Source organism: Pelecanus crispus, chromosome Z (genome assembly GCF_030463565.1).
Source record: "Pelecanus crispus isolate bPelCri1 chromosome Z, bPelCri1.pri, whole genome shotgun sequence".
In the NCBI taxonomy this organism is placed as follows: domain Eukaryota; kingdom Metazoa; phylum Chordata; class Aves; order Pelecaniformes; family Pelecanidae; genus Pelecanus; species Pelecanus crispus.
In genome coordinates, this window is record NC_134676.1 from 15,898,372 (window position 1) to 15,920,979 (window position 22,608).

The following is a 22,608-nucleotide window of genomic DNA, read 5'->3' on the forward strand; positions in this document are numbered from 1 at the left end:
CTTAATTTCAGTAGTCTAATTAAACCAATCTGCCTCATCCCATTGCTAATTCCTTCCAGATGACTGCAATGGGAGTTGCACTGGTGGCGAGTCTGTCCTCCTTTTCCTCTTCTGTTCTATTCTGAGCAGGTAATATAACACAAGGCCAAAACCGGAGTACTCTGAAGCCCAATTACTAATTGCAATTTTTTAGTCAACAGAAGACATGATGTATGACCTTAAGTAGACAAAAGCAATGAGTCTAACCTCTATCTGCAGTTTTTTCTTGCTGTACCAACATTATGCCCAAAAATATTTGTGCTGGGGAGAATTTTTCCAGCATTGATCATCCTTTCAAACTGATTTTCTTTAAGAATATTGTCCCAAAAGAAGATTTATCAGAATCCTCTTAAAACATGGGGTACAGCCAGGGCTGAGTGGCCCGAAAGTTTTTAAAAAAACAAAAAAACCCAACCCACAAAAAACCCACCAACAAAAAAACCCCCAGAAACAGCAAACCAGAGACTTTACATTAACCAGGCTAATGTTGTACATAGAGAGTTCACAAATGCACCACCATATAAAATGCTTTTCATAAGCATTATTATATATCATTTTTAAAAAGGCAGAAGACCAAGAAGCTCCAAAGAGTAAAACAAACCCTACTATACCAGCTGTGGTAAAAATACATAAGAGAACAACATGGTGTTTTCTGGGAAAACAATGGCAACCCTCAAACTACAGCAGCAGAGAAAAGAGCAAACAAAAAGCACGCAGAGAAAGGTAGATCAGCTCTACAAGCAGCAAAGCACTCCCTGAGCCTTACTGCACAAAAAGCCAGGAGGAAGTAGGACCCAAAGCAGCACAAACAAGGCTAGTACCCTCTTAATTCTGAAATACTTAATAACAGCACTGGCCTCGTGCATGGGAAGAGCACAGTTAGTATATAGTCCACAGGTATAGACCATTGAAGGTCTGACTTGTATGCTCTCATGTTCAACAAACTGTCACTAAATAGGAACCTGTTTAAAACAAGGCAATACCAGTATAATTTCACATTTGTAATAAAGAGACCACTGTAACTAGAAGCATATGGCTGAGGGACTGTTCATGGTGATTCTCTACTTTGCTCAAATCAGATATTTCACATTAATCAACACAAAGCTCAGTTGTCTGGGGAAACAAAAAACATTAGAATATTCTTTTAAGTTACTGAAAACATGAGCCCTGTGGAAAACTATGCAATCTGCTCCACACAGTGAATCAAAACACTGTATTATTAGCACAGAATTAGGGTAACAATTTAAAATATTTAAACTAATTGCTTATATAACTATTCTAACAGCTGGAGAAGCAAACATTCATTCTGTTCAGTGTGGAAATCAAGTTATCATCTAGCTTAGTTAATGTCTGGCTGAGCCTTTTTAACATTTTACTTTTGTTTTCTCTTTACAATGAAGTTAATACCACGGATAGCTGTACGATTACTGATCAGTCAGCTATAGTTTCTCTGACAAAAAAACCAAGCCACTTCTTTGATAAGGGGTTCACAACTAAACTTAAAACAGCCTCTTATTCAACTGCAACCACAATAACAACTATTTCATTTTTGTTTTGTTTTTGTTTTTTTTTTTTAAACAGGGGCTCTATACAGTCACAGTGCAAAACATCTATGTTTATATATTCTGCATCTTACCAGAGAGCCTCTTTTACAATATGATACACATGAAGTAATTATACTGCTACTGCTACAGGTCTCCTGGAATCAGTAGGTGGCTGAAAACACCTCACGGCAAAAATCAGTATCATAATGATAGTTGCCTATCGAATTCCTAGTAAAAGATTTCAAACAGACCACATCTAAAAATTACCACCCCAGCATTTACATTTTGTGTATTGTTCTTTCACATCAAAACACTTCATTATGCTACATAACATAAAAAAGTTACTAAAGCCATTCACTAAAATCCTGGTCCTGTAAATTTCCTAGACAGGTAACACTGCTTGCAGTAATAATTGTGTCATGTGTTTGTACTGTTAAGGCCTTTGTCCCACATTTTGTTGACAAAAGTTTCACTTGTTTTGATTTTAAAGACAGTGTCTCACTAAAGCAATCATGTCCATTTGGAGACAGGGTGGGAGGAGACATAAGAGCCTGTTTCTTTAAACTGAAAAAACATCAGCGGTTTTCCCAGGAACTAAAATACACTTGTAAATATGATACGTATACACAGAGATAAGTTTCAGCCCATGGTAAAACTGCTTAATAAAAAAATTCTAAACACAGATCACAGCACGGGAAAAAAAAGAATTAGAGGTGGAATTGCTGATACAGCCTCTTACTAAGCTGAAAACTTTACTACTGCCGCTAATATTTGTACTTCCTTTACATTTCACAGTCCACTTTTATCTCATCAATTCTGTCACTTTCCTGCCTACTTCCTCATAAAATGGATTTATTCAGGACAGCAGCAGTCCTGGATCTCCTGAAGCAGAACAGTTATACTACAAGCATGAACTTCATTGCCTTCCCCAGACAGAGATCTTATGCCCCAGGGAAGATCGTTGCTTCTAGTGGGCCAGTTTGTTTTCTGCATTTTATTTGGCTCTTTAGGAGAGTCTAACCCTTACCTTAGCCCTCAGCAAGGCAAGATGAACTACACATTTGGGTAGAGAACGAGTTCCTATTTGTCCGAGACAAAATCAGTTAGTGTGTAGCAGATGTTATTGTTGCTTCTTCCTCTTATCCCCCCCCTCCCCACACATCTGAGAGCACTGGAGGATGTTTGGAGCAATTTAACAAGTAAACGGGAGATGAGCGCCTTCTGGTCTTACAGCAAGAGGCTCAGGGCAAGCACGGCAGCCAGCCTGCCTAGGACAGGCAGGGATATACGACAAGGGACGGCGGCAGGGCCAGCCGCCACTGCCGAGGCTGCTTCCCGGAGGCGCAGGGCCCGACCCGCCGAGCGGAGCGACGGCCGGAGGGAGCCCCGGCGGCGAGGCCGACAGGCACGGCGGACAGCCCCGCCGCGGGACGGGCGCTGTGAAGAGCCCCGTCTACAAGCAACGGCCTCCTCCGAAAACAACCCCAGAAGCGGCCGAGGAGCCTCTGCCCGCACGCAGGGGCTCTCCTCGCCTGTGGCCAGCGGAGGCCAGCCCTGCGGCCCCGGCACGGCCCCGCGGTGCCCCGCAGCCGGCGGGGGCCTGAGAAGAGGCTTCCACCTACGGGCGGCTCCGCTCACTACAGGGCGCCGGGCAGCCCACCGGCGGCGGGCACCGCCACCCCGCTCCCTCTTCGCCTCACCCCGCCGCCCACCGAGCCCCCGCCGCGGCCCCGCAGCACCAGGCCGCTCGCCGCCGGCGGCTCCCCCCCCCGCCCCGCCCCGCCTCCACCGCGCAGCGAGGGGCAGGCGGCGACCCCCGCCCCGCCGGCCCCCGGCCCTACCTCGGCTGAGATCGAGGGGGACGTTCTCCTCGCCGCTGTCGTTCCGACCTGCGGGGACGGGGGAAAGAGAAGCGCGTTAGGCTGGCGGGGAGGAAGGAGCCGGAGAAAGGGCGGAAGGGAACGGAGGGAGGCGGCTGTGCAGCAGCGTGGACCGAGAGCCGGCGGGAGCGGGGGACAGCTGGCGCCGCGGCCTGCCCGGGCCCCCTTACCTCGGATGCGGAGGTGCCTCAACGAGCGGGCGCGGAGACTCACCGCCATCTTTGCGGCCCCGCAGTCACAACACCGGAAACCTCGCCCGCTCTCGCGAGGAGAAGCCCGCGGAGCCGCCGCCGCCGCGGCCGGCACCCCGCTTCGCTTCCCTCCCCTTCCCTCCCTCCGCCCCGTCGCCGGCGGGAGGAGCGCGGGGGCGGCTGAGGCGGGGCTGTGGCTTGGCCGCCGTCTCCCTCTGCCGCGTCGGAGCGGTGGCCCGCTGGCTCTGAGGCGAGGGGCTTAAGTACTAGAGGGCGGGTAAGGGCTGTCGCTCCTCAGCCTCCCCGGGGCGGTGGTGGAGGGTTCCGCCTGCCTGGCCGCAAGCCTGGGTCACGCTTCCAGCGGCCCCGGGGCGGCGGGGTGGGCGCCCGGGTGTCCACCCGGGCGCCCACCCCGCCGCCCCGGGGCCGCTGGAAGCGTGACTGAGGGAGAAGCACCGCTCCTCAGGGCCGCGGTCGCAAGCGGGCTTCGCCGCGGGGCCTGTCCTCAGGCAGCTCAGCCCCGAGAGGCCGAACCCGCGGGGAAAGGAGGGTGGCGGGAACGAAGGGACACCTGAGGGGGCTTCCCCGCTGCGCCAGAAAACCTGGCGAAATGCCTTCCCACCCACCCCCCCCCCCAGAAGAGCTTGTCCTGCTGGGAACTGGCTTCCGTAACTGCTCTGTCACCACATCTGAAGGTTTTGGTCTGTCAAGTGAATTTTTTTTTTTTTCTTTTGGTTTTGTTTTTTATGAGGTTTTTCCCGCTTAGTTTTCCTTAAGCTGCACTTGCCTTGTGATGAGATGGTAATTCACGTGGGTACGGCATGACCATTGGCTTTGTACGCCGGATGTTTTCTCCACTCCGCGTTTTAATAAGTGCAGTGATTAAAAAGAGGGAAGAAATACCTTTTCGTTACTTTCTTGATTTACTCACGTTGGGTCTCTCTGCAGTCCCAAGTGTTGATCTATCTTACCTTGACATTTGTTAAACTCACCTAATAAGTGTATATAGATTAAAAAAACCAAACGTGAAGTCCCACTATGAGGAACAGTATACTTATATGTACTTTCTCTGGTCCTTTTTAGGCAAAAGTTTGGAGAAGTAGGTAACGCCTTACATTGTGTCCTGATACTTTGGATAGCCATAGCCAAGGCAAGTTCTTGCACCCAGACTTCCCAAATTCACAGGAACAAAACCAGCAAATAATAATCAAATTGAAGTGTAGAAGTCACCAGCCATATAAAAATAACTTCACAAGCTCAGGTAATTGTTTTCCTGTTTTGTAGTAAATAACTTTCCACTTTTGAGCTTTCCTCCTCCCTCTTGAGGTCTTTCAGTTCAGATCCTGCATTACTCATAAAAGTCTGGTTTTATTAAGTATTCATGAACATTAAGTTTCATCTCAAAAATTGTAAATTAGTTTTTACACTGATTGGTGCACTTCTAAAACAATAATACTGATTTAGGAGATTAAAAATAATTATTTGTAAAGCCAGAGTACAAGAACTTTCTGGCATATCAGTTCATGACACACATACAAGAATCTTTTTTTAACAGAATTATGTCAAGTATATTTGATTTCAAATACCATTTTCAACAACTTTCGTATTTTGATTTTTGCTTATTAAATATGAAGCTAATGTTCTTGAAGAACCCCAGGTTCTCAGAGTTAAAAGGTCTAAACAATAAAATCTCATCCATCCATTACACAGGACCAAAGCATATCAAACTTCCTTAAATAGGTTCATCAATATGCCTCAGGGCTGCCCTTTAAAATTTCATGTCCATGGAACCGTTAACTTCCTGAAAATGCCAAATTAACTGCTGCTTGTGGTAGTAATGTTGTATCGTGCTTACTACAAATTCTGCTGGGACTAATTAATTTCACGTAAGCTTTGAAGCACCACTAAGTATTGGCCCTCTGTTAAACTTCGGGATTGGATTTGAATTTGTAATCTGCATGTAAAATGCTTTGGACCCTCATGCTAAATGCTGGTGCCATACAGCACTTATTTCTTCCCTTGTAGATACAAGGTCAGAGACACAATATATTTTAGAAGAACCAGCACATCTTCTTCCAACAAGGGAGAGTAAGAAAAGAGTAGTGTTTAAACTCCAGAGTACTCTTTTGCAGCTTTGTTCCAGCAGATTTTTATATCTGCTTTTTTAATAATCAAATTTTTTTAATAATCAAAATATTTCAATTAACTTGCTGGGCTCCAGTTTTTCTTTTTTTTTTTTTTTTCCCCTAGTTATATTTGAATTATGCAGACAAAATTGAGGTTGTCTCTGATAACGACATGCAAAATAATGCCATAATGTCAGTTATAAGTGGTAACCCACAAGGCTACGTTGAAGGTAGTTTGAGGTATAATTGATATTTGCCACAACTGAGGGGGGGGAAAGAACATTAGATTTTAAAGTTTTTGTTATGGTGAAATGGAAAATAGCAAGTATGCATTAGCCTTAACTACCACTTAGGTACATGGGAGCTCCCCACAGGGAAAAAAAAAAAAAGCATGCTGCAAATTGAGTCTGGCCCTTCAGATGTCATGATCATAGCTGGTATGAGGAGTCCTCACCCTGTGAGAGCAGAGGACATTTTGGGATCTATTTCTGGAACTTTTCCCATGTTCTATTTTCCCATTAATGTGGGGAAAGAGTCACAGAAGTTTAATTAAGAAATAATAAAGGTTCCTTACCTACCAAATTTTCTACACATTTTCATCAGCCATGGTTGCTCCTGAGTGTGCAGGAGGGGAGTACCAGGGTGGGGAGAGGGAACTATTTGGTCCATTTGGAGGAGGGAAATTAATACCAAAGAGAAAATGAACTTCACTGGTGTGATGACTTCTCTATGTCACAAATTACAGTTGATGCACCGTAAGGCAGCTTCTTCAATTTATTATTTTTGTCTTTCAGTGTCTAAATCACTATAAATCAAATCATTATAAATCAAAGAAAAGATGTTTTAATGGCCATATGGGGAATCAGACCAGTTCAATTTTAATTCTTAGTTTATAATTTTATCTGAATATAACTTCTATATAGAGAAGTAAATCTCCTGAAGTGAGGGACAAAGTGTGAAAGCAGAGTTTCCTGTGAGCCGCTCACATACGTATGAGGATGCTCACATGACGTATGAGGACTTGACAACAAACCTCCAGTGTCATCTGGAGGTCTGCAGAGGCAGGTTAATATTGAAACAGTGTTAAGATATGTTCAGTGGTGGATAGGGGCTTCTAAAGTTAGAGCTACATTTTTGTGTGTACATGCAAAGGACTTACGAAGCAACTGCTTTGTTCCATCCTTTTCCAATCAGAAGATTGCCCCTTTTGCCTCCTTGCATGTGGGATTTTGCCAGTGACAGCCTTTTTATATGCCGAATAGGGTTTTGCAGTATGCTGTAGAAGATACTACTATGTGAATTACAGATCCTCCAGATTGAAAATCTAATATGAAGATCAAAGAGAAGAACTTTCCACTTGTTTGCGGTCAAATGAAGAAATATGGGTATGAGGAACAAGCTAGGGGCAGAGCCTTAACTGGCTTAAATTGTTTAAACTCAGTGGAAATGAATAAGGGTGTGCAATTTACACCAGCTGCAGCCTGCCCTTTATGTACACATAGAAGGAGAAAAAACATAAACTTGAATCAATCTATGCAGATAAGAAGTTAACCTATTGAATTCAATTGAGCTACAGTGATTTGTAGTTGAGCATTTTATCTTATCCAAATGTATTTGTAACACTCTTCCTTAATTTGCAGTATCATCCGATTGGTTTTAAATAGATGATAAATCCTGAATGATGGTGGGACAAACAGGAAGAGGAGAAAATCTAGTGAATGAGATCAAAACGTTAAAAAAAAATCATTGCTTCTTTTGCCATCTCTGTATTGTTAGCAAGAATTTTTGTAATCACTCTATTTGTTTAATCTTTTTCTTCACATGAAGCCCATCAAACTGCTTAGGAAAGGATAAGACGAGCTCTATTTTCTGCAGCCAAGAAATACTGGCAACAGAGGTATAAAAAAGGAAGGTATAAAGAAACCATCACTGATTGAATGAAGTATCTCAGAAGTTGATCAGTGGCCAAATACGATAGAAGAACAGGTCTGCACCAAAGATGAGCAGTTACTGGTTTGTCCATTTGATATTGCAAGAATCACTTGACCAGGTTTTTCTTATGTAAAAAAGCCTCAGACTGTAAAAATGTCTGGCTCAGCAGCAGCTCAGTCAGGTCAAGAACAGGTGCTGGTGGGCGTTTGGTTTAGACGTTCTACAGTTTGAGGCAATCAAATACAGCTCATCAGCACATTTTTAGCAGCTGGACAAATGCATAATATCAAACTAAGTTATTGGCAGATCTGTACTACCAGTGGTCACTCTGAAGTAACACACAGGTAGTAGAGCAGAGCTGCACAATGCCTGGCCTGTGGGCAGCCACACACTGGTATCTCAGACCTCCGAGTGCTACACAGTGAGTGTAAAGCAGTAAGAACTTGCACGCCACATCTCCATCCCATGATACAGAGCAATCTGTGGGAGGATGCAGCTGCAGCTCAGGGCTTATGTGCCTGTTGTGCAACGGAAGGCGCTAGGATCTGCTAGGGAGAGGGTTGTGCTGCAAGATTAAAAAGGCTGTCTTCAGAGGATGCAGGAAAGGAAACAAGGGGAAGAAGGTGACCCTACTAGCTGCAGCTTCATCTACATAAATCAAAGGCCTTTAATGAGCCGTTCTTGAGATTTGTGTTCTGTGTCTCTGTAATACAGCAACGAGCGGAAATAGGAAAGGTCCTTCCTCCTGCATATAAAATCAGCTGCCTCCTGGGAACAGTATCTCTTTGCCCTGGGCTCTGCCAGAGGATCTGAGAAAATGTAAATGTGGCCAGAGCTTGGTTGAAAACTTAGCAGAATTTGGGATATCAGGAAGGACAGAGGTCTTGAAACACAAGTGCAGTGTGAAAGCATGGATATTGCATTTTACACACATTTGCTCCCTTGGGAATTAAGCTGACTCCTGGGGTTGCTTGGGGAAGGTGCTGGAGACATGGAGATCCTGTCAATATGTGCTGAGACATCTGTTGACAGCCTTGCACTGGTCCTGAGCGAAAACTGTCCGTTTTGGCCAGTGTGACAGCAGAGACCATCAAGGTCCAGTGCCCAGGGATGTTAATTCCCTGGCGCTGTTTTAAGTGACTAGTATGGATGCAGCTACAGTGCCTAGGCTGTGTGTGGTATAGGCAAGGGGTGGGTTGCCAAACCACTCAGGTTGGAGCAGTACAGAGAATAAGTCAAGAAAAAAGGACCCTAGTGTGTAACCGTTAGGTTTAGGTGAATGCTGAGTGGTTTTTGTTGAACTTTCGAGCCATGTGTTAGTTTTTTGATTCATCCCTTTTGGTCTCATGTTCACCAAGCATCTTGGAGAAAAAGCAAGGGGCAATTTGCAGTTTGTTCCCCAGGGAGGCTGTTTCCACTGGATTTGCTTTTCAGGGTGTGATGGCTCTCCTGGCTGATGTGGTATATTCCTGACATATTCCTATGCTAGCCTTTTCAAGTACAATCCAATAGGTGTATTTCTACATATATTGTTATGGAAAAGGAGTTATATAGATAATATTTTAAGTAGCATTAATACAGTTTGCAAAAGCAACATGATTTGGCTGAGGAAAAATTCCTAACAAAATTTTCAGTTCAGTAAATATTTTTTTCTGGAATTGCCCTGATTTTGGAAACAGCATAATCTAAGTTAATTCATGAATCTCATACCCTTAAATCCAGCTAGAAATAAAAAAAAATTGATAAAATTCTGAATTGATTGCAACTAGGTAAAATGTTAGTATGTCTTCAGTATCCAGTAATGGAAGAAATTAAAAAATGAACATACAGCGCATAGCAGAAAATTATGCAAGAGTAGCAGTAAGTAGCATACTAAAGTGACAACAACCAGCTGCAAAACAGCAGAATGTCAAGTGATGCAACAAGTCCTCCTGATTAACTGGGCAGGTTGCTAACTAGATTGTTAATTAGTGCAACCTCACATTTAGGCACCCATTCATGTAAGATTTTTCACAGCATTCTGCACTGCATAATCCTATTGAAGCTGTGAAAAGCAACAGGTGTTGACTTCGGGTATGGTTGGCATATTAATTAGACCTGAGGAAGAAAACTTTGAAAACCCACAGCTGTTAAGTGTTTCAATCCAAATAAACTCCAGTAATACAGCTGAAGCTGTCTGTAAGGGTAATTTATCATCATCTGATTCAAAATCTGTATGGCAGCAGAAACTATTTTTTCTAAGTCTTCATGGTCTTTTTTTTAAAACTGAGGAAGCCCATTAACATTTTCTTTGGGCACTGCCTGACAGAGGCTGGCTAACATTTTAATAGTAATGCTGTTAAACATCATGGTATCCATACTGAAATATTTGGATACTTGAGGTGCTCAGCAGTCGGTGGATATTGTTAGAACAGGCATCAGTGTTTTACACGGCCTGTAGCAAGTAGCTTGCTGTGAACATTCCTGGCAGTATGGAAAGGAGCAGAAAAAGGGATGGAAAGATAGGAAAGATATCTTTTTTTTTTTTTAATTTAATTTAAGCTGGCAGTAGTAAGATTTACTTATATATAGCATTGCAACTTAAGTACTGAAAAAAACTCCTCCCCCAAATACTGAGGGCAGAAGGAAGGTATGTTTGGCCTGATTTTAAATGCTATGGGATAAACAGCGTAGCATGCAAAATACAAGAATTGTAAGTCTTCTCAGTGGTTCGTGAGTCATAAAACCTCCGCTGGTGTCACCCACAGAGTTAGGAATCTCGCACAAAAAAATAAGCATTTAAACAGAGCAGCTTTTAAAAATGGGGTAAAAATGAAAGTGCCCGCGGCAGGAATGCAGAAGTAGGGGAACAGTTTAAAAGGTTGAAAAGAGAAAGGAACAAGGAAGCAGAAAAGCAAAGGACAGAACGCCATGGTCAGAGGATCAAGGAAAAAAGGAATAATTATAGGGAACAGGAAGTAATCGAGAAAGCAAGTAGAAAAGTACAGAGAACATCTCAGGCGGTGAAAGGAGGCAAGGACAACAAAAAAGTAAGGGTGTCTTTGGATAAATACAGAAGAAGGAACTGGGCTTACCTGTGTGAGCTGGAAGGTATGTGATGACATCGTCCAGGGCAGGAGAACATGAAAGAAGCTGAGATGCGGTCGAAGGGAAGGCAGCTTGGCAGGGTGTCCCTTCTGTCAGCAAGCAAAGGGGACGGGAGCCCCTGTGTTTTGTGTACATTTTCCACCTGAAGTGCACCCACACACAAATGAAGGAGCAGGGAGCTTTTCCTGCTAAGAACTTGAAAATCGGGAATCAGGCCAAAAAAAGAATTAAAAAGCAGGGAAAAAAGCCAGTGCTGATTTTTCTTTTCTTTGTCTCATGATGCTTGAGCTGTGGGATTTGGTGATATTACTGAAATAATGCAAATTGTATAATGTTTCTTAAACCCCTTGGTATCCATCTAACTCACTTTTCATTCATGTTTGTGTTGACGTTTTGCATACTTCCCTTCTGCCTAGCAGTGAACAATTTAAGTTTAAGCAGTATTTATGTGTCCATGTTAAGAAAGAAAATAAACATGCAGTTTCCCATATTCTTTTCAACACGGCCCACAATGTAAAAAAGCCTCGAGCAAGAAACTCTGTACATTTAATAACAGCTTAATCCTCTCTCTCAGAGTGCTTTAGAAGGAGTCAAATAGAGATTATTTAACACATTTGACGTATGTTCAGGAGCCAGCTAGCTAGAAGGAAACACAGAGAAGAAAGGCTTTGCAAGATCATTGTAATTTTTCTCCACCCAACCAAGAAGGGGACCTGGGGCTACCACGCTGCTGCTCTGCACAGGGCTAGGGCATGTTGCGGTGGCACTCTGCAGTACCTGAGTGGCGCACAGATGTCTTCCAGCTGGCTAGGATGCTGGAAACTGCTTAGGCCGACCCTTCAGCTGCATTACTACTACCTTGTTTCTTAGCCAGGCTAAGTAGCCGAGTTGGAGGGCTACGCTGCTATCCTGGGTGAATGGCTTCTGATAGATTAGTTCTTTCAGAACTGGTTTGGGTGTCTCAGCCTGGCATATCCCCATATGCACATAAGGGTTTAATTCTGGCAAAAGCCATAGTCCTGACTCAAAACCATGCCAACAAACTTGCTGTCGACATGGGAATTGGGAGACAGCAAATGACGTAAGTGGAGATAACAATGTAGACCATTCAATTCTAGAATTTGTCCCCAGTTTCTGTTAAGTTTCAGAATATAATCTAAACTATTATTTAAATTACATTTTAATCAGTAGCCCCTGTCTGCTCCCTTTTTATTACTGTAGATTTGGTATATGTGAAATACACATTTTGGATGCTAATACTTTTTAAACACAAGGTATTTTCTCTCTTCTCTTTGTGTTTAACCACAAGTAGAAGCAAGGAAGAGGAAGAGAAAATAGTGAGAGTCCAAATCTAGGAAAGTACTAAAATATAATTAATTTAGCTTTAGCCGTTTGGTTTTATATCCAGGACTGATGGGTATGTGCCACAAATTGTCCTCTGTTCGTGCCTTCCTTTCATACATTAAAAACGGGGATAAAATATTTTCCTGTCTTACAAGATAAATAAATTGCTATTTATGGGAATCTGAGATATCATTGTGATGAATGCCATGAGAAACTAATAATTCTGGGTACAGCATAGGCTTGGGAAGATTTGCACTAAATAAAGGAGTGGCCAGAAACTGAATGAGCAGGGCTGAACAACTGCCTTTTCTGTTAACTCTCATCCAGCCCATGCACTAAATGAGGCGGGGATCCTGTGGAAAAAAATACTGAGCCATCGTGTAATTATAGACTGTGCACACAGCGAAAGACGCATCCACACAAGGAGGCAGAACTGAGGCTGTGCAAATACAAACTCATTTCTTGCACCTCCTAGTGTTTGCTTCACTCTGTAGTGAAGCTGCATGCAAAAGCCTTTCCATGTAGGATGGTCTGGGGGCTGCTATGCAGAAGTCATAAGGGTATCCTTTTACAGGTCCATTAGTTTCCTCAGAAGTTGTCTTATTTGACATAAAATACACACACACACACAGACGCACACATGTGTACACACACCCCTGTTTCTGTCATGAAGTAATGTAGTGGTCAGGAGTAATCTAATTCACAGAGTGAATCTAGGTTCCTCTACTGAATTTTCTTCCCCTTACTAAAGCACTGATCTTCACAGTTGAGGTGGATTGTGCAACAGGATCGCACATAGAGGGTTTTGTTACCACCGTGGGAGGGGTAGCCAAGGGATCTGCAATTCTGCGGATCGAGAATATAAACCTCTTACACAGGAGAGCACAGGAGATCAGCTGCATTCCTACAGTCCAAAGCATGTGGTAACGGCAGAGAAACAAATGCTCTAAAGCTCCTGAATTAGAGCAGTCTTTTTCGCCCTCCCAGTTTTTGTTTTGCTTAGCCTGTTTACTGGGACAGCATAGAGGTACAACACAGATGGAAACCAGCTCTATTTACCTTAACTGCGGTGTTCATGCTGAAGTCTAATTTTTATGTCAATATTTTGATGTTTTCACTGCTGAATGTTTTAGCAGGCACAGCCAAATACTGCAGGATTATAGACTTGAGTTTGGAGAGGGGAAAAATATCAAGAGAGAGAACAGCTTTCCTTTTCTTTCTTTATGACTTCTTTTAAAAGATAATGGAATAAATTAGAGGTGAGAACCCCTTAAAATACAGTCTTGATTAAACTGCCTAAGTATAGATTTTCCTGTCTAGAAGATTTTCTGTTTACATTTCACTTTCTGGATAGTAATTACTGACAAACAAGTCATTAGAGTTGTACTACCTTTGCAGCAATAATAAATTTGATTTTCACTCTGTCAGCTGCTCAGTGATAATTTTCAGAAGTTATTTTTCAGCTACTGCTGTTCTACTTTGGCAGAAGATGATGTACCCACATTTCTTGTCAGAAAGCACACTTTTATTCAGAAAAAAGAAAAAAAATGCATCCAGTGAATGACATTGGTAAAATAATGAAATGAAAAGATACAAAATACCAGTAATTTTTCAATGTGCAGTACCTTATAAATACATTTCAACACCCTGTAACAATCACATTATATTTGATCTGTGCAAACAATACACAGATTTTTAGCTTAAAGTATCTTATGATTATTTCTTTTGATGATTTAATGTATCATAAGACCATTTCAGTCAGTATAATCAGTAAGGAGTCACAGTACTTAAAACACATCAGGGCTAAGAACATGGAAAAGCTACTCAAAATATACGACCAAAAAATCTCACAAAGAATAAAATTCACTTGTTTTTCAGGGGGACAAGAGAGGTTTGTGTTGAAATCTTTTAATGCAAGATACTATATGTTCAAAAGGAAAGTTCCTTTGTTGGTCTTACTGCAACACATGAAGTTCTACTATCAGTTAAAACTAAAGACTGGGCATATATGTTAGAATGTAACACAAACTCTTTTTGAAATAATTAACTGTAAAGCATGAAACTGTTTATCCTATTGTTAACTGACAAGTGGTTGTGTATTTCTCAATGTCTGTGTTCCCTCTCAGTTCTTTGGCGTATCACTAATTTGATGCAGATACCCTCTTGAATGCCCCTGAAAAATAAATAAAACCAACAGCTACATAGCCAAATAACCAGACACATTCATTGTACTTAATATACAAGGTCATGTTTTAAATTTGGGTGCTGGTGCTGATGTTTACACATAAAATTGGTATTTGTATGCCTGGATGCTGGTTGAATAGTAAATATAGAACAGGACACTCAAGTTTGCATTTAGCTTTTCAGTGTATTATCAGTGATTTTAAATACAGTATAAAATAGCTTATAGGCTATTACCTCTACAGTTAATTTTATGTTTGATATCCCCATAGCATTATACCTCCTTAGAGATTTACTGTATTTTGAACCATCAGTAAAAGGCACTTGTGTAAGATGAAATCTCAGCTCTACTGAAGGTAAGATCAGAACTCATGGACTTCAACAGAGCCAAAATTTTTTTATGTTTATAAGCTAAACTTGCTAGTTTGCTACATTGCACTGGTTTGCACAGTGTACCTTACTTCCCGTGAGGATTATAGGAAACTTGATTAGCAAGAGGAGTTGCTGGCACTGATGCAGCCACATTGGTTGGTACAGATTTTTGATTATCTTGCACTACAGCAAAAGCATCACACATTACAGATACATGTTCTATTTTCTGCACATGCTCACCCTCTTTATAGGGAGTTCACTGTAAATGTCTTTTGATTTCCAGTGAGTTCTGGTAAGTGCATGCGAAGTGGTATTTATTATTATAATTCATCCATTCGTTTTACTTTGATTTGCTATTTGCTCATTCAGTCATCACCAATGATCTTTAGGAATAAATGTTGTTTCTACAATGGATAAGCATGGAAATGTTTAACTTCTATACTCATTTAGCTAAGTCTAGTGAAAATATAGTACTTAGAAGAAAAAGGTATTATCAAAATGGTGTGATAAATATACGTATGTATTTAATCTAGAAGTTATTTCCAACCAGTTTATTGTAAGTTATAGGTCCACTTTAATGCCTAAATTACTACAGTGACAACAACAACATATCTTCAAACTAAACAGAATTTAAATCTTAATCTAAATGTTCTGAATATCTGAATATCTGAATAGCAACACTATACTATAAAGTAGACTTTGCTATGGTTTATATCTCAGAGTGCTGTATGTAACACATATAACGTTACTATTTTACTATCAGTATTAGTCGAAAAGTACTTACAAAATGGTAAAATAAATTTTAGAAACTGGTATTCTGTCATTAGTACAATGTAGAAAAAGCAATAGTGGTACATGGCTATACATGTCAGTGTAGCTAACGCTATTGCAGTTGGAATGGCAGGTCAGCAATGTATTGTCTTCTCTGATGCCCACTTTTGATTTCCTGTTTTCATAACAGGATGTTATCCCCAAAGGAAGCATTTCTTTCCAGGATACTGTCCTCTCCAGAGTGGCAGTCTTTGGTGTTTAATAGACCAGAGCCAGAGTAAAGCCTGTTCCCAGGGTTTGTTGTCCTCTGTATCCTTCATAGACCTGAAATGGCCTCTTTGGGTATAGCTAATTGAAGAACTGTTTTTACATGGACTGCCACAAATGTGGAAAGGAAGTGAAAAATTGTAACCTTAACTTTAGCTCATATTCCCTGAATTTTAACTGCTCAGATAAATGGCAATACAAATGTCATACAAAGCAAGGCAGGACAAAACCCTGAAATCCTAAAAAAAGGTTAAGTGTACATTTAGAAGACTGTAACCAATTCACTTGTAATCAGCTTTAGTGACTTCTCTTGCTTTCACAATGAGAAAGTCCAAAATAGATTCTGATCTTCAGTGAAGCTCTTATTTGCATAGAATTCCGCATCAGTCATTATCATAAATGCAATCTGAAATGGAAATAAAATGCAAAAACATTAGTATGGTGTAGTACTTCCACTCAAACATAAAGTTATTTGGTGTAACTGAAAACATATATATATATATATATATTTGGTGTAACTGCTGTTGGCCAACATCATCCTGGCTTGTATCAGGAATAGTGTGGCCAGCAGGAGCAGGGAGGTGATTGTTCCCCTGTACTCGGCGCTGGTGAGGCCACACCTGGAATACTGTGTCCAGTTTTGGGCCCCTCAATACAAGAAAGACATTGAGGTGCTGGAGCATGTTCAGAAAAGGGCAACAAAGCTGGTGAAGGGTCTGGAGCACAGGCCTTCTGAGGAGCGGCTGAGGGAACTGGGGCTGTTTAGCCTGAAGAGGAGGCTGAGGGGAGACCTTATCGCTCTCTCCAACTCCCTGAAAGGAGGTTGTAGTGAGGTGGGTGTTGGTCTCTTCTCCCAAGTAGTTAGCGACAGGACAAGAGGAAATGGGCTTAAGCTGCCCCAGGGGAAGTTTAGGTTGGAAATTAGGAAAAATTTCTTTATGGAAAGAGTGGTCAAGAATTGGAACAGGCTGCCCAGAGAAGTGTTGGAGTCACCATCCCTGGAAGTGTTCAAAAAGCGGGTAGATGTGGCACTTTGGGACATGGTTTAGTCTAGTCTACCCTTGATTGGTTTAGAGTAGACTTGGTAGTGTAGGTTAATGGTTGGACTGGATGATCTTAAAGGTCTTTTCCAACCTAAACGATTCTATGATTCTATAGTTACTGTATTGTTTGAAATGTTCAACATACCATCACCAATGTCGTCATAAATCTCTCCATCACTGTAAATTAAAAAAAAAAAAATTAAAAAATGAGATATCAGATATATATTACTATTTGCATGCAGATACACAATAGTGCAGCAGTATGATGCAGACATGCTATCAAGTAATTAATTTGCTAATTAGGAAAGTGCAACCTTTGTGGTAACAGAACAGTATTGAGCAAGATGGTCAGGTCAAAGGACTTTTAGTGAAGGGTAGAGCTGGATACATTTCTTTCTAACATGAAAGGCTTGCTTTATTAAGAGGTTGGGTTTTTAAATTCATTTTTAAGTAGCTATTCTGACAAACTCATAGAGAAATTTCCATAAAAAATCAAATACTTATGGATTTTTTAAAATGAAAACCAGAAAAAGATGAGTAAAAAAAAATCAGTATGCCCTTGAAATTCTTATTTGTTTCTGTACTTGGCAATGCCATAATGGTTTTGGAGGAGCAGCTTTTTAAACAATGAATTTAGGTAATGTCTATAAATGATACATGCTCCATGAATAGGAATTTTCAAAACACATCACTTAGATACATCAGCAGGCCCATGGAAGCCAATGAGGCTATTTATATATATATGTTAAATGTGTGTCTAAGTGTTTGCAGGCCTCAACTGTAAAAGTGACATCTGATTTGATATTTAAGGATCTAACATAGCGCCCACTGAAGGAAATGGAAAGGCTTTGTCTGATGAGAGTTTTGGGTTAGAACCTAAATGCTTAACTCCTCACAATTATTGGGAGCAACACTGAGCCAAATCTGCTCAATCCCAATAAGACTGAAATAAAAATAAACCTAAAGAAAAATCAGTCCATTTGAGTTAAACATTTGAAAATGGCATCAATACACTTCATCACAATAATGTGCAGTTCAGTAATAGATTCTAGTACCAATAATGCTTAATTTATGTCATTTTTCATGGTTTAAACCAGAGTGTATGGTTAAGCAATGAGGAATGGGGCCCTGGAAAATTTCCATCATGAATGTATGTGACTAATTCTTGAGAAATCTAAACTCCATAAAAATAACTCAATTTGCAGGACTAGAATGACATTCTAAAATAATTACATTTCACTGTTATTTAACAAAGAGTTTAGAACAAAATTGAGCATTACAACAAATTTTTCAAAAAGATCACTTTGTACTTACTTCTCAACTAAATTGCTTCTCAGAACATAGCCATCTGTAAAATTGAAATAGATATGTATTTAAGTTAAATTTAAATATTCATCTTCGTTCTTCTGTTGCTAGCAATAGTGAAATGCAGTTTTTGTCTTTTAGATATTTCAGATGGAAAGACATACTAGATGGATCACAATGTATAATGGATATGTACTTGAGGAAAATTTTGCTATGTCCCATTTTAGTTTTAATTATTCTTATCTGATTGTTTCAAATAACGTGGTGCCTTAGACAGGGAATCAGAATACTACAGTAGCTCAAAGACCAATGAGATGGATACTGTGCCAGGTATGTTACATATTCATAAAATATAATTTATCTGGTTTCGTTGCAATAGTTTGCATTGCGTACAAAACTAGTGCTGAAAGGAGAAAATAGTAATACAGGTTATCCAAGATTAGGTTTTCATCTTATATTTTAGTTTCCTGGTTGCTTGAGAGGGGTGTGAAACAATAGGTATTAACACAAAATATAGTACAGTTCACAAACTATAACAGAAATGTGGTATAATAATAACCACATAATAATATTCATAATAATGAATAACAGAAATATGTATAGTACCCTACAGGGAAAAAAGTCTTTCAAGATGTATACACCAATTAATTATCATTAACTTTAATTGTATAAAAATTTTTAACTGTATCATATTGATAAGAACTGTTTATATAGATAATGGAAATACCTTAGAAAAGCTACTCACTAGTGAATTATTCTATAACTCTGTTGCATTACTAATGGAATCAGATAAAACTACACATATTCTTCTTCAATATATTTAATCTCTTGAAAAAACTACTTGCTGTCTTTGGTAAAATATATCTACTGAAATAGTTGTCAATTGGTATAACACATACAAGCAAAGAGAAAGCCATAATAATAATCACATATTTGTAGGTAAACATTAGTATGTTGGTACAAAATTAGGACAGTTCTAAAGGAGAAATGTGATCTTGTGTTATATTTGAAATCACTATATAAGTTTCTTTCTTTTATTCATTAGGAGGCTTAAATGGTCACACTAAAGTGACAGGTTTTTAGTAATTCATACACAATTCATAGGTTTTAGAATAAATTTATTAGCTTGATATGTAAAGTTCCGTGAATTCTTGGAGTTGCCACTGCTCCATATACTTAGAGGAACCATTATATAGTACAGAAAGTATCAGTTTTCTGCTAGTATTTCTGGTGGCAATCCTTCAGGTCAGTCTACCTGAATCCCCAGATCTTACTGTTTCACCTTAAGGAATTTCCTCCTTCACATGAATTTTTCTTTTCTGATACACAAGACATGAAAGTATCTTTTTTAAAATGCACAGTAATGTCCAGCTAAAGAATCTCATGTTTTGTGTTAAGCCTTTTTTACATCCAAGCCCTAATTTTATTCTAACTGAAATTGTTCTTTTCACTCTCTGTAACTTTACTAGTAGGGGAAACCTCCCTTTGTAAATTGGCATCAGACACAATGAGCTAGTACTCTTCCCAAAAGCTGCTGAATTATCACAGTCTTCAACTGGCCAATGCTTATATATATAAAAATGCCCTATGAATCCTATATAGAATATTGGAAAAGTTGTCTGACAAGACTAATATCCCAAATAGTCCTGCAAATAGTAATAGGTAACTAATTCTTAATACAGCTTTTCTTCATAAAGAAACATTTGCATAATTCATTTTAACTTGGTGTATTTCCATCTAAAAACAGGTAGATATCAGATATTGCTATAAATCTCAAAGGTAAATAAGTTTTTTTTTCAAAATATACTGTATAAATTACTATAAAGTAGATTAGTGATTTGCTCTGTGAACGCCGTAATACATTAAAAACACTGCATTTTTAAAGAAAACTTCTGTCTTGTGTTAGAGCTGAAGTTTACCTAAAAAAGCATTAATTTAATGTGATAATATTTTATTTGACACTAATCTGCTTTAGCTTCTGTTTAAGACTTAACAGTTACATGAATGAAGAAATAGTTTTATGCCTTTAGTATTTGATTGCAGCTATGTAAGATAAAACTTGCTTATTTGCCTGTATTTATATCTTCAGGGTCATGAAGATTTGATACTGCCATAAATTCTATTTTAACTTTTGCCTGCTAAAAATGTTAAACTGCAGGTAATCTTCAATAGTCGAAGAACCCAGTGCTGCAGATTTTCAGTCACCTTCGTATTCTTTCAGGCTGACTGCAAGTCGGTACACACAGGGAAAGCTCTGTCTATTCAGGATATTCTAGCCTGGTTGCCTTTTCTTAGATTTTATTTTCTGGGATAAAGGCATGGAAATTAATTTTTTTTTAAAGATATCATCTTTTTATTTAAGCAGAGTCCAGTAATTTCCAGGACTTCCAAAGTCTCACTGGGAATCATTTAAAATCATTTAGCAAATCTAATCTTTTCTTTTTCTTCTTTTAATTTTCTCACATAAAATACATGAAAGCAAAATTTCTTCGCTTACAGTCATGGTGTACAAACACAGTGTGCTTGCAAGCCAGACGTGCATGTGCCAGTCCTTCTACCGCTGCAAAGCATAATCTAGGTTCTTCTGATGGTCCCTAGCCCCTAAATATGTGGGAGATACAGCCCCTGCTGAACTCACACTCTTTCAAACTTACTAATCCAAAATTACATGTCCAAAGTTTCAGTTTCTAACTATTCATATTTATGTGGCTTCCATGATAGGGAACAAGGCAGCAGGTCAGCACACTCCATCTTGATTACTTAGCACCACTGAAAGCTATGACACATCAGGCCAGCCGCTCTCTTGACAGTGTAAAGGAAGCTTGGAGAGGACACAACGTATATTTTTCACGCACTGAAGTGCATGTATATCCTAATGTTTATGCAAAACCTATGAAAGTGAATTGAAGGGTTTTGTGTATTTCAAAAGGTACGTGGGTAACAGTAAGGCATCAGTAAGAATGAATTCAAGAAGGTAAATGAGAATCAGTTCCTTGTTTCACTTTTGAAATTTCAAATCATTTCATAACAAAGTAAGTGTTAGCAGAATACATCCTAAGATCATCAGCCCTTGCTTAAAAAGGTGGGAAGACATTGTAACATAATTTGTAATTTTGTTTAACTGCCAGTAGAGGCATGAAGCTATGGAAGTGCTTCATAACAATCAAATGGAAGAATTCATATGCAAGAAAGTAACAAAAACATCTTTAATTGTTGATTTTCAGTTTATCTGGCCTTCAAAAGCTGAAATGATAGCTTCAGGATATGAGGAACTAGAGCAACTAAAGCAAATAACCAAAACCGTCATGCACTTAACTGAAGTAGGATTCAAACTTCACTAATTAATGTGAAAATTGACAGAGATCTATTCAGAGGTTTTCAAGGAGGATATTTTTATTTGTTTTGCTCTTTTATTCACAGCAAAGCAGTAGCTCCTGTCACTATTTGAAAGGCTTTGAAGACTATGTGAGGAAAACAGCCAACATGAACTACTTTCTACTTTGTTATTAGCTTGATTCAAAAAATGCAGCATTGAAAGCTGCTCTTTGGGAAGTGGCTACACTAGTGCAATCCATATTTTGAAAAACATGTGTGTTGTTATGCAAGAAATTCTTCTTCACCCTGCAGGCCTGCCAGGAAGGCGGCTATGCTCCAGACCGTAACAGTTGAATACAGAGGGGAAAAAAACCAGAAGTGACTGAATCCCCATCAGAGGTTTATAGTACTGGACTGTCTTCTATATAGGTCAGAGGTAAAAAGTAAAGGTGAGCGGAAGGATGCTGCTACTTTGAACGTAGTCTGTTCCTACACAAAGTGAATTTCATTAGGAGATTTGAAAAGTATTGTAACAGAAGCACATTAAGAAATCCAAACCAACAGTAGAAAGTCCAGACTTCTCCAAAAATGCAAAATCTTCTGCCAATGCACACCCTGGCCAAGGGTTTCAAAGAAGCACTGAAAGGGCTCACGCAGCTCCCAAAACAAGCAGGCAGGCCAATGAGGATATATGCCTTGGATCAGCTGGGGGCTGGGGGGAAGACTCCTAAGCAGTTTCTCCCCCAGCCTGGTGAAAAGATTCAACTCCATCTCTGGCAATCCAAAGTAAGAATATTGTTACTGGTTTTGCCTTGGCTGCAATCAATAGACAAGCGCTCCCCAGAGGTGCAGCAAGGATTTCAATTTTACTAGGTTCTGTGGGGTATCATAGCTATACTCTTTTTGGCAAATAGAGGGAGACAGAAGCAACAAAAACATCTGCTAATCTTAGTTGATGAAAAGAAAGATTTACATAACTAAGTTGTCCTTTTTCTCACATTTGGTATCTCTTGTCCATTTGACTCTTAATTTTTTTAAGGCAAGCGGCTCTTAAAACACAATAATAAAATAATAACAATCTACCACTTGTCAACCACCAGGCAAGGAAAAAGACAAGTGTTAGGCTTTTCTTTAATATGACAGGAAAGAGGGGTTTTTACATGTCCTGACTCAATCATTCTGTGATAATTTGATTTGTACTACAGCTTTTT

At 39.9% G+C, this 22,608-nt stretch overlaps 2 protein-coding genes across 6 annotated transcripts in view; both read right to left on the reverse strand.

Annotated features, from left to right (window-relative positions):
- The window catches only part of RICTOR (RPTOR independent companion of MTOR complex 2), a 92,235-nt gene extending 88,554 nt beyond the window's left edge, over positions 1-3,681 (reverse strand). Inside the window, exons 1-2 of the mRNA XM_075725892.1 lie at positions 3,634-3,681; positions 3,425-3,472 (exon numbers count right to left, since the gene is read on the reverse strand). The gene's annotated coding sequence lies outside the window, so the exon portion shown is untranslated. The remainder of the gene's footprint in view (positions 1-3,424; positions 3,473-3,633) is intronic.
- An 11,694-nt stretch (positions 3,682-15,375) lies between these two features.
- Positions 15,376-22,608, reverse strand: part of FYB1 (FYN binding protein 1) — a 43,829-nt gene continuing 36,596 nt past the window's right edge. For all 5 annotated transcript variants that reach the window (XM_075726486.1, XM_075726485.1, XM_075726487.1 and 2 more), the window contains 3 exons: positions 18,092-18,125; positions 16,923-16,954; positions 15,376-16,140 (listed from right to left, as the gene is read on the reverse strand). In XM_075726486.1, coding sequence (XP_075582601.1) covers positions 16,118-16,140; positions 16,923-16,954; positions 18,092-18,125 — 89 coding nt within the window. In that variant the 3' untranslated portion in view covers positions 15,376-16,117. The remainder of the gene's footprint in view (positions 16,141-16,922; positions 16,955-18,091; positions 18,126-22,608) is intronic.